This window comes from Hippopotamus amphibius, chromosome 7, assembly GCF_030028045.1.
Source record: "Hippopotamus amphibius kiboko isolate mHipAmp2 chromosome 7, mHipAmp2.hap2, whole genome shotgun sequence".
Lineage (NCBI taxonomy): Eukaryota > Metazoa > Chordata > Mammalia > Artiodactyla > Hippopotamidae > Hippopotamus > Hippopotamus amphibius.
The window spans coordinates 30,693,070-30,707,769 of record NC_080192.1 but is presented as its reverse complement, the minus strand read 5'-3'; the positions used below and the strand labels follow the sequence as shown (position 1 = coordinate 30,707,769).

Sequence of the window (14,700 nt, the reverse complement as noted above, 5' to 3'; positions counted from 1 at the left end):
TGAACTTGAGAAGAAGGTCATGGGAACCTCTGATTTGTAGTCATATTGGACTGAAGTTGTAGATAACCTGGGACCTTCTATTTGCTATTAGCATCCGAAGTGGGGTATGAACAGTCTTGGGGGATTCAGTCCTGAAGCTGTGGAATCTGCCACTGTCTTTAAATAGGGTCAGAATTGAGTTTAATTGTAGGACACCCAGCTGGCGTCACAGAAAATAGCTTGGTGTGGGGAAAATCCTCTATACATTTGGTGATCAGAAGTATCAGAAGGGAGGTGTATGAGTAATAAAGGAGACACAAGAAACAGACACATAGGAGGAAAGAATTGGAGTTTTTCCAATTCAAGATGTAACTGGGAAGGGAAGCTAGGCCAACCAAAAAGCCGCTGTTTTTCCTACTCTCTGCAAATTCTCTTTAAATTGCACCCTCCCCTCCCCCAACCCCTTTTCCCTGGGCATCCTGATGTTTGCTATCTGTTTTACAATTTGAAAAATACTTTTGCCGCGCCTTACAAAGAATTTGTCTTTTACGACTTCCAAATCTAGGCATAATTCATCACCTACAACGGTAGCATCCTTTTTACATATCTGTGGTAAAAACACCACGCTTCAAAACTTGGTGCAAGATTTAGTACACCCCAAAACGCTTCTAGACCAGCCCCATTTACATCCAGATAATCAAAAGTAGATATTCTTTCAACTCAATCTCTCTGACCCTGTCTCCATGTGTGTTAAATAGATTCAGTGGTTTTCAAACATTTTTAGCCACAGTTTTCCTTGATTCCCTAAGGCCTCTGCATAAGGTTATGCAGGTCAGGCACGCTAGTTTTGTCATTGTCTTTTTGATTGACACCTTTTAGAGTTATACAGTATACAACCTTCCCCCAAATGTGCCTACGCCCTTCCTTGAGAAGGACCAGAGGGACAAAGTTTGAAAAGCACTGCACCGATATTTTCAAGGTGTATAATCAATAAAGGACTAGCATTTAGGATATCAAAGCGTTCCTTATATCAATATAAAAAACAGAGGTAAATCGATTGAAAACTCGGCAAGAGGCTTGAACAGGAACTTTGCAAAATAAAATATCCTTTGGCCAATCAACACAGAACAAATGCTTAACCTCATGAGGAATCAGAATACTAAAAATTAAAATCATAATAGATAACCATTCCACACATCCAGATAAACAAAAATTTTAAAAAGTCTGACAATATCAAATGTTGACAAAAATGTGAAACTACAGAAATTCAAATACCATTGGTGATATTGTAAATTGGTACAACCACTTTGAAAACAATTTGTCATTATATAAGCTGGGGATCTACACAGCCTGTACCTCTTCCATTCCCTTGTATCCCCAGGGAAACATGCACATGTGTATGTGTACATGTATCAGGGGACAGGCACAAAAGTCTCCTTAGCAATACTGTTCATAATAGTTAAAACTGGAAAAAACCCAACTGTCTACCTGTGTAAGATGGTCTATTACAATGGACTACTAAGAAATGCAATAGAATACTATTTTAAATGAGAAAAATGAATTATCACTATACTCTTAATAACTTGATTGAATCTACCACAAACATAACATTTTCTCTGCCCAAATGAAAATATTAATATTCTTTTGTAAAACTATTTCATATTTTATTTCATGGGTTAATCTTTGTGATTGTTTCAATGGTATTACTATGTTGGGAACATTAGAGACAGATGAAAGATGGGTTAGATTAAAAGAAGAATTGTAGGGAACTTTGCTGGTGGTGCAGTGATTAAGAATCTGCCTGCCAATGCAGGGGACATGGGTTCAATCCCTGGTCCGGGAAGACCCCACATGCCTCAGAACAACTAAGCCCGTGCGTCACAACTACAACCAATTAAAATAAATAAATATTTTTTTAAAAAAAGAATAATTGCAGCCTTGTCAACAGCTACAGTGTTTTTAAGATAGGACCATGAGACTAATTTGGGGGCTCCTTATTCATTCTTCGAGCCCCTCATTCAAGCAGTTTCCATGCAAGATGTGGCAGACTCTGTTTTCCAAAAATAGTTGCAGCCATATTTTCCATCACACGTGCTCTTTCAGAATATTGTCCCTCTTTCATCTCCTCACCTTGAACGGTGGTAGACCCCTGTGTGACTTCTGAGCCTATGTCCTGAAAGTCAACACAGTTTCCACCTGACTCTCTCACTTCGGGTTTCACCCATGGGACTCAGACATCATACTGTAATGAAATTTAGAATGAAGAAGAATCAAAGTTCCTGGCACCAGCCTTTGGCTGAGCTCTGAGCTGACAGCCAGCACCAACTTACCAGCCATGTGAGGGAGCCATCTTGGAAATGGAGCTTCTGGCCTGCAGTCAAGCTAGCCCAGCTAACACAGCACTGAGCAGAGACCAGCCTTCCCTGCTGAGATCTGCCCAAATGCAGACTTATGAACAAAATAAATGATTGTTGCTGTTTAAGCCACCAAGTTTGGGGGTGGTTTGCTATATAGCAATAATAACCAGAATGTAAGATAAAGGAATATTCCTGCTACAATTGTCCTTGGAATTATGTGCTCCCAAAGAGCCTCTTCTGTACCTGCCCCTCTTTCTTCCTTTTCCTATTAGCACTTGCAATAGGAATTAAACTAGACCTAATGAAAAATGCTTAATGTAATAAATACTTAGTTTGTCTCCAAATGCAGGAAGAGATGAATTCTAGCTTAGAAGAAGCAACTTTTTTCTTTTTTTTTTTTATGGCTTGGCGGTTTTTAGGATGTCATTATCGAATAATGTATATTTCTTCTGTTTTCCTTTGTGTGCCTGAGAGTTCATTTCTGGAGCTATGGTGGTCCAAAACTTCTCACTAAAAGGCTGCACAGTCTCTAAAGGTATTTTCCATGACAAAATACGAGAGTGGGTGGGCCAAATTGAAAAAACATGTAGACTAATAATCCTTTCCCATATAGAAAATAAAATATAGGGTCTAAAATGTTGTTTTGACCGTTGCAACAGATAAGGACATACAAGAACTTGCCCAATGGTTCCGTGGGGCTTCCGCTTTGACTTGAGGCACCAGCAGAAAGATTAAGCCGTAACACTTCGAAACATGACTTTGCCTTCATCAGCCTTTGAGGGCCTGTCAAGCCTTCGGTTGCCTTTTATTTTAACCTTGTTTCGTCGAATCAGTGCAACACAGATCAAGGCCTGGATAAATATTTGTGAATTGTTTGAACTTTGTTCTGTGCCCTTAAAATACTCTTAGGAAATCAATTTTGGACTTTAAAGAAGTTTAAAGATTCCATCACCAAAACCGGACTAATTCAGGGCCAACTGCAGTAGAAACACAAGAGGACTAAGTGTGAAAGTCTGCAGAATCTTTTGGAAAATGACTATTACTGCGTGAGAAACTGCATAGAAATTTACACCCAAAGGAATCCTTTTCAAGCAGTTTAAAGTCTGAAGACTGATTTTTTAAGATGACTTTTCAAGAATATTTACTTACAGGCAGCTTTCACATGAATTGCCCTTCCTGTGTTCTGCTTCTCCACTATTTTCTAATATGCCCCTCTTATTCTGCAGCCCTCCATGGTCTCTCTCTCTCGCTCTCTGGCTCTCTCTCTATCTCGCTCTCGCTCTTGCTCTCGCTCTCCTCTCTCTGCCCCCGCCAGGCCAGCTTTCCTCCAAAAGGATCACCCTGGGGAAGTGACCATCTCTGGGGTCGGTTCACTGGTGTAATCCTGAAAGGGGAGCGTGGGAGGGTCAGGGCCAGCTGGCCCGCTGCTAGCCACTCCAGAGAGCCTTAGGAGAATCCGTTTTGTAATTTATGTGCTCATGGGCCTAAGATAGGGCAAATTCTCCGTGGAGAGGGAAGATGCTTCTAGGCAGAACTGACATGTCTCTGAGCACACATCAGCTGGGTCCTCTGACTCGCTCTTGATTTGGCTGCTGAATTCGGGTTTTACTTGGCAGGTCACTTAACCTCTGCTTCCTCCACTTCCTCGGCTGTAGAACGGGGTCACCACTTCCTAGCCAGCATCATGGGACTTTATAAAGAAGAGCAGATACTGATGACAAGCAGTTTACAACAAGAAGAGCTAAAGCTTCAAAGCATAGTTCTACCAATTCCCACGAGGTGCCTTTAGGCTCTACTGGCCTGTCTCTGCCTCAGTTTCCTCATTGAAAAATAAAGATGGTAATAGAACCCATCTCAGAGCTGCTCTGAGGATTAAATGAGATAATATTGTACATGAAGTACTGTATCTAATACCCTTAGTAAATGCTATTTGTTTCGCCTGATCTGCACCTTGTTTTACCATCTAGTTTGTGTACCAGAACACTGGAATGATAGGAGAATCATAGAATGAAAAGTTAAAAACTCTCATTTTACGGAGAAGAAAAAAAGAGACTTGGTGAGGTTGGGTAGCTTGCCCAGGGCTTCTGATTCATTAGTGAGAGTCAGAGTTCAGGTCTTCTAATTGTTGGGTCAAGCAAGTCTCCATTTTCACTCCTTTAAAGGCTGTGCTGGTATTTCTATCTCCAGATAACCCTTTCTCAGTCTGATTTTAACCCTAAGACCAGTTTCGACCATTAAGCAGTACATTTTCTAAGTCTCCTGCAGCCCCACGAAACCTGCAGCTAACCTCCAGGAAAGGCCTCCCCCCAGCCCCCTGCAGAAGGCCAGGAAAGGTACTTCTTGCTCAGAGACCTGAGGAAGCCACGAATGGGGACAGCAGGTGAGGGGGGAGGCCAGGGAGCTGCAGCTGCTGGCAAAGGTTGCCCTAGGAACCGCGCAGGGCTCCATGCCGGAAGTGAGCCCAGCTCCAAGATGCAAAATGATCGCCTTCGCGGGCTCCTGCAAGCACAAAGGAACCACAGGAACGGCGGGACGGCCGGCAGAAAAGGAGGCGCAGGGTGAGGTGGAGGCGCAGGGTGAGGTGGGCGCCCACGTCAGGAACAACCTTCCACCTCCCAGAGAAGGGAAAGAAAGAAAGAGAAGAGCTCTCGGACTCTTCTGGCCTGTGTGAACCCTAAAAACCCCCCTTTAACATGAGTGCCTTTGTGGCGACGGAGGGAAGCAGGCTCCCCTCTGTTCACCAGCCTTATGAAACAACATGCTAGGAGAGGGGGCAGAAATCCCAAACATCGCCGCTTTATGGGGGCCCTCAACTCTTCTCGCCCCCTCTCTTTTATTCAGACTCATGACAAAGACCACTTGCTACCAATTGATTGGAAACTTTTTTTTTTTCACAGCTTGAGCTGCTTAAATGCAGGGGTCTCCCTCTCCCCCAAATCGCGGTCAGACACTTGCTGAATGGGCCGGGCTCCATTATGCTCCCGCCACAGGTTCAGCTCACACTGTGACCCTGCGTGGCTTCCTGCTATTCATATGTGTTACTTCCCCTTTGTGGTCATGGCTTGTGGCACTTGGCCAGGAAACATTATTAATTTCAGAAGCGGACTGACAAACAACAAACCCACAGTGAAACGAGAGGAAGTGCTGGGGAGGCCAGCTGTCGGCTTGAGCAGAGCTGGAGGAACTCAGTGTATGCAGGTTCTAGAAGGAAAGGAGACGGTAATCCACAAAGAGGAAACGCGCTAAAATTATCCACCGCCCAGATTAAAGAAAAAAGAAAGAGAAAAGAAAGAGAAAAGAAATCCGAGGAAAGGGGAGGGGGAGCACGCAGCTACGCGGGCTGCAGCTGGACAGGAAATTGCTAATGCTGCTTGCAAATCCCTACTTTGAAGAGGCAGCTTAGGGAATGCCAGGAGCGGAAACCGTTCAGAACTGGATTAACACGAGCCAAGTTGAACTGCAACCCACTTCTCCTTTCAGAGCTCCGGCTGACTTGGGGCACCCAAATGGGACTGACTTGGTATTTTTCGGCACCGTTTCTGCCTTTTATACACGCTTAGCTGCTAAAAGTCACACTGGACAGCTTGATATGATCGCCATAAAATCAGGGCCACTTGCCTCCTACCAAATAATCCAGCTGGCATTTCACATGTACCATGTGAAAAGCCACTGCAGGCGGAAGGACTAAGCTCATTTGAAAAGGGCTGGAAATGTATGTACTGGATCTTTTGATTTCCTACACCTGCCCTTTACTTTTATTTTGGTTTCTGTACTTGGACACTCAGGACAAGGAGGGATGTCTCGAAGAACATAACAGGATATTAAGCCTTTACCTTAAAGGAACTGTTGAACATAACCTTGACGTAAAGTTCAACAAGGGTTTCTGGCCCACATTCTGAATCAGTTAAGCACAGAGCACATTAGGAGTGGCAACGCTTCATTTGAAGTGCCAGCGTGAAACTGTGGTCCTATCTAGACTCAGGGAGAAAGCTTAGCTATGCCCTGCCATGCAGGCGAGAGAGCAAAGGGGAGACACCATCCTTGATTCATGTGTTATTTTAACACGAGAATTTGCAGGTAGAATTGCCAGTTACAGACTGGAGAAAGAATTATCTCCACTTTCTCCCTGGCAGGTCTAAGTATTATTGAGCAGAGGGCCCGAACAGAGAGGTTAACACTGTAACTGTCACCTTGTTATTCCAGTGCCCCCTTCTTATGACTAGTCATGAATATTCAAATCTTACACTTCAGCAAGCTGGGCTCTGACTTCATTTTTCTTCAAGAGCATTACAATTTTCCTAAGTACACCAGAACTTATTAAGTATTGTCCATAGGAATGATGGAGTCAATCTCTTCCATTATGTCACTTTTATTTGAAGCAAAATGTTAATTTCAAAAACTGCCCTGGAAAATTCTTGGAAATAGTTTAAAAGATGAGAACTTTGCCCTAGTACATTCCTACATGTACATTACAAGCCAATATCAATCCCCAACTGAAAAAGTCCTAAAATGTGTCACTTCACATGAAAGTACAACTAAGGAGAGGTTTTTAAAAAACACACATTCAATAGCCAAAATAGGTATTTATTAATAATTTAAGGGTTTACATTCTTATAATAAATTTCAGCTCAGAACTTTACACCACTTGTCTCCCTTCTTCACAATCATATGCATGTCGCCTATCGAATGGGTACCCATGCTCACACACACACTTCCAGTTTCACACAAATTGTTTCTAAAAAGGAAAGAAACCAACCCAAAGTATTGCATTTGAGGTGACACTCCCTGAAGAATTTTGTACAGAGGTAATATGCTGTTTAGCACAGCTGAGTTAAAAAAAAAAACAAAATGAGCCCGTGATTTTGGTGTCTTTCCAAGATATCCCCTTTGAGACAATACAAGCCAAAATATTTACAAAAGTAAGGCAGAGTCAAACTACATTAAGAGAAAAAAAAAAGTCACAAGGAAGATATATGAAAGAGACTAAAGACTGCACCATAACAAGGTCTCCGTGTTCATAAGTGTCCATGAAAATGTCACTCAGCATCGGTAAAGTCGAGCATGCTGCAAATATATCCTTTGGATTAGAAAAGAGCAAAAGTTTCCATTGTTTTGTTTTAAGAAGTGGCATACTGCTCTTCCTCCCTTTGGATGATTTCTTTTAAACCCATCAAAGGAAAAACAAACACAACTCAAATAAACACTGTCAAGTGATTTAAGATCAAATATTTACAATAATCAAATGGAGTATCAGATTCATTTGATTATTTTCTTTTTTTTTTTTTCAAACTGATACTACAAATACAGAGCTGAAACCTCTCTTTGGCTCCTCTATATGCAAAATTGGATCAGTCTTCACTGAAGACAATATAGTCAGTTCCAGATGCAAAAGGAAACAGTCATACAAGGCCCTAAAGAACACATGCTCCTACCCTACCATTTGGTCCTACCCTATATACCTGGAAGTCCTCGAATTCCAGTCCCTGCAGGGGTAGGCTGTACACGTGTGTGTGGAGCAAACCTACTGCCTGTATCTATATAGCATGTCCTGTTCTTCCAACAAGAATAGAACAAATCTCTCCCTTTGGAATAACCAATTCCACACGTGGTAACCTTGTCTAATACAGACAGCTGGTATCATGTCGACACCTGGGGCCACGTATGAAGAAAGCAGCCCAGCTGATGCTAAGAGAAACTGCTAAAGAATGGACACATCCCAGTGTGGGGCCTTTCACGTGGATTGCAGGGAGTCCACCTGGTAGACGTTCTGGTTGGAGGGGGTGGTGAAATAGAGCTGCTGTGCTGGGACACGGTTGTCACAGGGGCTGCTGAGTCCCAGTGTCCTCTCGAAGTCCAGCAGCTGGCCCATGAAGTTGAAGTTGGGGGAGATGTTGGATTTCTTCATCTTCACAATGTCATAAGCATCGTTCATCGACAGATTGAGCTTCTGCATAAGATAAGCCACAGTCACAGTGACCGAGCGGCTGATGCCAGCCAAGCAATGCACCAAGACACCACAGTTTTTGCCCCGGGCTTCATCTGTAAACACACAAAAAGAAAGGCAAAATTTTTGTCAGTAGACCGAAAACCACCCTTTGTGAATGATCAGTCTAAAAACTGAATAATAATAATAATAAAAATAAAAAAATAATCGTGTGTGGCAGTTGAGCCCTGCAGGCAGCAGAAAATGTATCACTGCGATAAAACATGTACGCTGGGCACAATTACATATTTCAGATATTTTCTGAAAAGGGAGCTTTTGTATTAAGTTTCTGCCAACAAAAAACTCCTTAATGTGTGCATTCTTTGCCTCAGCATGTGAATACCAGAAACCCTGCAATATGGTCGTGAATGCCTTTTATACAGACAAGCAGACTGCAAGGGTCTATTAAATTATTCTCCAACTGTTGTGCAGCTAACAATGGAGGTATTCAGGCATTTTAAAAGAGAGAGGGAAGTCACAGGGGACAGCCCATTAGGAGGAACAGGATGTCGACATGGCCTGAAAATGAGTTCCTTTGTAATAGGAAATGCATTACAATGCCTGGAGATTCGCTTCTCCAGGCTTTCAGCCCAGAGTCCTTCCTGCGGGGCTCAGGTTACCCTCACTGTCTCACTGTGAACCCGTATCACAATAACATTCAGCTGGATTACAACATCTAGCACTCACAGGGCTTTTCAACAACTAACTTGGTGTCCTAAAACAACTCCCAGGTCTTTTAAATTTCAAAAGTCATGGTAGAATTCCTGTCTACCATGAGTACTTCTATCTGGCCCTCCTCTAGTCCAAAGATTGTGGGAAAATTCTGTTGTCTACTAATGAATGGCCCGGCCCCCCTTTCAAAGGACTGAATTCAGAGTCAATCAGCAGACAGCATTTCAAATACACCTGTGATCTGCACCCTTATCAAAAGGCACTTTTTCTTAGCAAGAAGATAAACCAGAATTAAGAACGCCCTTGGAACATTAGAGACCGGCAGCCCCACAAATTAGCAAGCAGCAAGAAAGATTAACAGCTTAAACTCTACGAATTGTTAGTGATTTTGCATTTAAAAGTCTGAACGAGGGCTGCTGATTAGTCTCACCTATGAAAGAAATGGCCTCAGGGAAAAACTGGGACAGGTTTTGGCTCCAGTGATCCGAGATGGGGATTTGCTTGTATTTGAACTCTCCTGCGTTCTCAAAGAGATTCGGCAAGTTGGGGGTGACGTTCAAGATGTACTTGATGCCGAACTCCTCCAACACGTCCAGGTTGGTGGAGTCCTTGGCACAGCCCAAATACAGGAAGGGCAAGATCTCCACGGGGAAAGAAGGCTGGCTGTTGGACAGCGGGCTGCCATCCGAGTCCGTTGCACTGTTGGGGTCTCGGTCAAGGTCAGACTCAATGTCCGAGGAGGAGTCGGAGCTGATCCGCAGGCCGCCGAGCCCCAGGACTGGCAACGGTGGCGAGCTGCTGCTACACGAGCCGTCTAGATTGGTCTCGCAATGCAGAGCGAACTCGGCTTGGAACTTACTGAAACCACCTGCCAGGACAAGAAAAGCAATCATGTAACCCGAGATCTCGTAGTAGTTTTCACAGCTTTGAGAGCCGCAGCCGCACGCACAAACACCACAGAACCCTACCAACCGCCCGACACACAGAGCCAGACATAAGAGAAAGACACTTAAATGTGCACCCTTGGGAACAGAACGAAAGGGCCCGCCTCCCCTGGGAACCCTCATTCTTTTGAATCCGGAAATGCACAAAATGGCAACTTTTCCGAATATCTTGAAGGGTGGAAGGTGCCAATCTGCACCCCCAACGACTTCTGCCGTCCTGCAAAATCGGAATTCAAAATCGAACGACAGAAAGTAGGGAAAAGAGAGGATATTCCGGGTAGGAAGGAGAGCTGGTTAGAAAGAAACAGCCCGTGCCTGCGGCCGGAAGCCGGCCAAGTCCGCGCGGGCCCGGCTCGCGGGTGCCGGACGCTCGAGGTTCGCAGCCGGGAGCCGGCAGACGGCCCCCGGCGCAGAAGCGCCCGCCGCGCGCTGCAGGGGCGCTTCCAGTCCGCGTGTCGCGCCTGCTGCCCGCAGACCGGTGTCCCCCGCCCTGCCCCCGCGCCGAGCTCCCCCAGGCGCCTACCTTCCAGGTAGAACGCCCGACAGCCCTCGTCCTTGAGCTTCTTGAGCAACAGCCCGAGCACCGACTCGCCGCCCGTATTCTCGTTCCAATCGCTGCTACTCTCGTCGTAGAGCACCACGGTGTCGGTGCCGCAACGCCGGGTGAAGCGGTCCCGGTCCTCGCCGCGCGTGAAGAGCGCGCGCACCGGCAGGTTGCCCTTCTGCAGGCGCCGGAGCATGATACCCGGGATGGCCACGTTGATGGCTGACTCGATGTGCGACGACTCGTACAGCTCCTGCGGCCGGCAGTCCATCAGCAGCAGCCGCTCATTGCCCAGCTCCAGCTGCTCGTTGAGCCACGCCACGGTCTTGCTGATCGCCATTTCCGAAGCGAAGGGCACGGGTCTGAGCGTATCTATCATGGGGGTCGAGCTGCCGGAGAGGGCGGGGTGCCTACCAGACGCCCCTCGGGGCAGGCATAGGCCGAGCGCGCCGCGCTAAGCAGCAGCTCTCGGAGCGGGGTTTAATTCCACCTCGCCCTTCCCACACCGGGGTAGCGGTTGGAGCAGGCGAGACAGAAGTGAAGTCGGCGGTTCCCTCTGCACCCGGCTGCAGCCGCTCGCTCCTGGTGTCAATGAAGCTCTCTCTGAATGAAGCTGCCCAGACAGTTTTGTTCCTCCCCGGTGAATGAAATCCAATTAATTCGGACTCCGTGCTACTGAGAGGGGAGGGAAAAAAAAAGTGCAGCGGCTCCTAATCCCTCCCTCCAAGACTGCACCTCAAATCCACCCGGGCGTCTTTCTCCTAGGATTATTCAAGCCTCGATTTGCTCCCTCTCCCTGAGACTCAGCCCTCGCACACCCCCTGCGCGAGGCAGCTCCTCAATGGATACAAACAGCGAGCGTCTCAATGGATACATTCTCCAGGCCAGCCAATGAGCGCTCTGCGGAAGGGGCTGTTGCCGTGGGGACGGGCCGGCTGGAACAGGTTGTGTTGATGAATTGTTAATGAGTTTGTCATTCACAAAAACGGAAAGGAATTTCCGCTCCGGATAAGCCCCAGTGCAAACAAGCTGCAACAGCGGGCTCGGCGGGAGGAAGGAGAAAGAAGAGGAGGCGGCGGCGGAGGAGGAGGAGCAGGGCACACAAACCAGGGCACTTCAGTTGTCTCATGTTTCCTTCTGTTGAGAGTTCACACTTCGCGTTGGAACTTTTGCGCACAAATGGTGCAATTAGCAGGCACAAAAGCCCTTGTTCGCGACGCCTGTGCGCAAGCTAGCTTTAGGGAAACTTGTGCTGACTTTTTCCCTTTTATTCCCTTTAAACTCATTTGGACTGGAGTTCACGTTAAACCCCTCCTCCCCCCTAAGGCAGTGTGTGGCATTTGTTTGCCAGTTTAAAAAGCCCAGCTCTGTTTGCTCTGATGTTCTTTTAGCCGAGGCTGTGTTGGGGCTGGTGAACTGCCTGGGCTTTAGTGGACCGATGAGGTGTTAAATGCTAATCCAACATCTTTTGAAACAAACCAGGATTTTGTTGAAACATTTTTAAGCAAGCAAACAAACACATGCTTGGTTGTCCAGAGAATAGGAAGCAAGCTTTAAAAAAAAATAGCGTTTTAATTATTTTTTTTTAAACAGTGGAGACTGCAGGAACAAACTCGTTAGGCAGTCCGATGCTCTTATTCCTCGGGCGGCGTGGGGCATCATGAACCACTGTTGCGGGGATCCAAGCACCCCCGCACACACACACCCGCCTTCACCCTCTGCGCCCTGGGGGGTAGCGCTCGTTAATCATTTCTGAGCCGAGAGCTCGGCTTCCGACAGAGGAGCCCGTCCAGAGAGGCTGCCTGGGCGAGGTGCACCAGGGCACGCGGAGCCGGGCCGGCCGTCCCCAGCATCCGCAGAGCCTGCGAAGTCCTCCCGCAAGGCCTGCAGGCTGTGGGGACTGAGACGGGCTCCGCGATTGGTTACTGTAGACGGAGGCATGGCAGAAGCGAGCGTCTCCCCCGGCTCCCCTACCCGACTTCCCGCGCCGGGGCACCCCCTTCCCTGCCTGGGCACCCCCTCCCCTGCGAGGCGCCGGGCACTCGTGCAGCACCGCCCGCTCCTGCGCGTTGCGCTCCTCGCTAGCAGCCGCCGCCTCCTCGTTCAGCCGGCGCGGGGCGTCGGGCGACGCCGAGGACCGGTGCGGGGCCGAGTGCGGGAGTCTGGGCCCCGGAGAGGCCTGGGGCGGGGGCGGGGCCAGGGGGAGTGCCTGTCGCGACCTCCTGGGGGACGTCTCTGCCGCGCTGCAGGGCCAGCAGGTAACCCGGGAGGTGCTGGCCGGGGGGACCGCGGGGTGGGGCTGGCGGCGGAGGGCCGGATAGAGGCGTGGCGGGCGGGGGCCGCGGCGGCTGGGCGGCGCATTCCCGGCGCGCAGACCTCTATTGTTATATAAAAGTACCGGGGCCTGGAGCTCCCGAGCGGAAAACCACCCGTGTGCAGCCAGCGCGGCGCGCAGGGGAGGGGGGGGGGGCTGCGGCCGGAAGGCGCGGGCCCTAATCCGGCCGCCCCTCCCTAAGCCCCGGCGGAGAAGAGGCCTCGCATTGTCCCGCCGCCGCCGCCAGGGAGGCGGAAGCGGAGGCCGCGGCTCGGCGGGGAGCGGCTCTGCCGAGCGCCCTCCCGGCGCTGTGCTCCCTCCGCCGATATCGGCGAGGGCACTTGAGGGCGCGGGGTCTCCCCGAGCCAGACGCCCCGCACCCACGGGCCTGCCTGCTGACGCCCCCGCTCCAATTTGCATTTTTACAGTCACCCGCCTCTCTGGTTTGGGGAATGCAGGCTAAAAAAAGGCGGCTGCGAGGCCCAGTTGCCAATTTTGGAGCTTTGCTGCAGTCAGGCCGCCCCTGGAGGAGCGTGTTCCGTGAGGGTTGGGGGTTGCAGCGCTCTTCTCCCCGCGCCTTTTTTGGGCATCCCTTGGAAACAGAACTCCCATATTTCACTGGATATCATCCAGTTCCAGCTGGAGGAGGCCTGCGCTGGAGTCACGCCTCCGATCCGCTCCCACCTGTTACAGATGTCCCTACCCCGAGACCTTTTCGTTACTGGGACCTGTAGGCGAGGAGGAGAGAGGCGCGATGCCTTGCAGCGGAACTGAGAAGTGCACCTTTCAGCCCAAGACCACCAACAGAAGAGCCAGGGAGGGAAGCTGGTTTCCGCTGAGCTATTTTAAAAGTGCTGTTACCTGAGCCTGGGCATCAGTTTGGGAGGATGGTTGCAACACTTCTCAAACCTGAAACATTTCGCTTTATCCATGCTTCTGAACCCTTCAGCCCTTCTCAGGACATTTTGTAAAATGGCCTTCTGACCGTTCGGTCCTAAAAAGCGCGGTATAATTTAGAAAGGGCCTCTGGAGTGGGGCGGCCTGGGTTTGAATTTGCTCCCACCGGTCCCTAAATGTGCGACCTTGGTTATATCATCTAACTCTTTTAAGCCGTCGTCTTCCACGTTGGCATAAGGAAAATGATAACTGGCTGTGATGGTTAAATGGGTAGAGTGAGATGCCCTAAGATGTTGTTGGTGTGTCATTAACTGTTGATATTATTTTTATCTTTCTGAATTCTGAACCTGCAGAATGAGGCCTTTCCATCCCAGAGGCGCCCTTCGAGGCCTAACAGCCCACCTGGAATTCCCTAGTCTAAGGAGAAATCCTCTGAGGAACTGCCCTAAGCAGTTTAATCCATCCCAATCCAGCTGTCAAGCAAAGCGGGTGGTGCTGTTACAGGCCAGGATCAAAATCCTTTAACATGGTTAAATACAAAACATACCCAGCCACCTTTCTAACATCTCCTTACTGTTCTCCTCTTAAACACTCGGTCCGCTAGGCTGATGTAATAGAAATCATACGTAGTGGGCATTTACCACATGGTGGGCATGGTCTTGATTTCTGTGTTTACATGCATATTTCCGTCAGTCTTCAGAAAACCCATGCAAGTTATCCCCATTTACAGAGATTACGGAATTTGCCTGAGGTCACGCAGTAGCCAACAGTGGGGTCGGGATTTGAGGCCTGACTCTTTACAGACCCTTAAGGATTACCACATACCCCTATTACAGGGTGTTGTGGAGACTGCGCCTAGCACGCTTAGCTGTTCCTGCTGAAATTTGAAGGATTCAAGGTCTGCACTTTGAATTTTGACCACCGGGCTTTTCCAGGCTTCTCGTGTTATGTTGCTCCTTCCCCACAGATGTCAAGGATCAAAAGTTAGGCTCATTTCCTTCCTGCTCCTT

At 48.3% G+C, this 14,700-nt stretch overlaps 1 protein-coding gene across 1 annotated transcript; it reads right to left on the bottom strand.

Moving 5' to 3' along the window:
- Positions 1–6,904: 6,904 nt before the first annotated feature.
- On the bottom strand, positions 6,905–11,340 carry DUSP6 (dual specificity phosphatase 6). Its single transcript, XM_057743197.1, has 3 exons — positions 10,459–11,340; positions 9,422–9,859; positions 6,905–8,375 (listed from the first exon to the last, which is right to left on the bottom strand). Exons 1-3 carry the CDS (start codon positions 10,856–10,858, stop codon positions 8,068–8,070), a joined length of 1,146 nt encoding a protein of 381 aa, XP_057599180.1. The 5' UTR covers positions 10,859–11,340; the 3' UTR covers positions 6,905–8,067.
- Between the last annotated feature and the right edge of the window lie 3,360 nt (positions 11,341–14,700).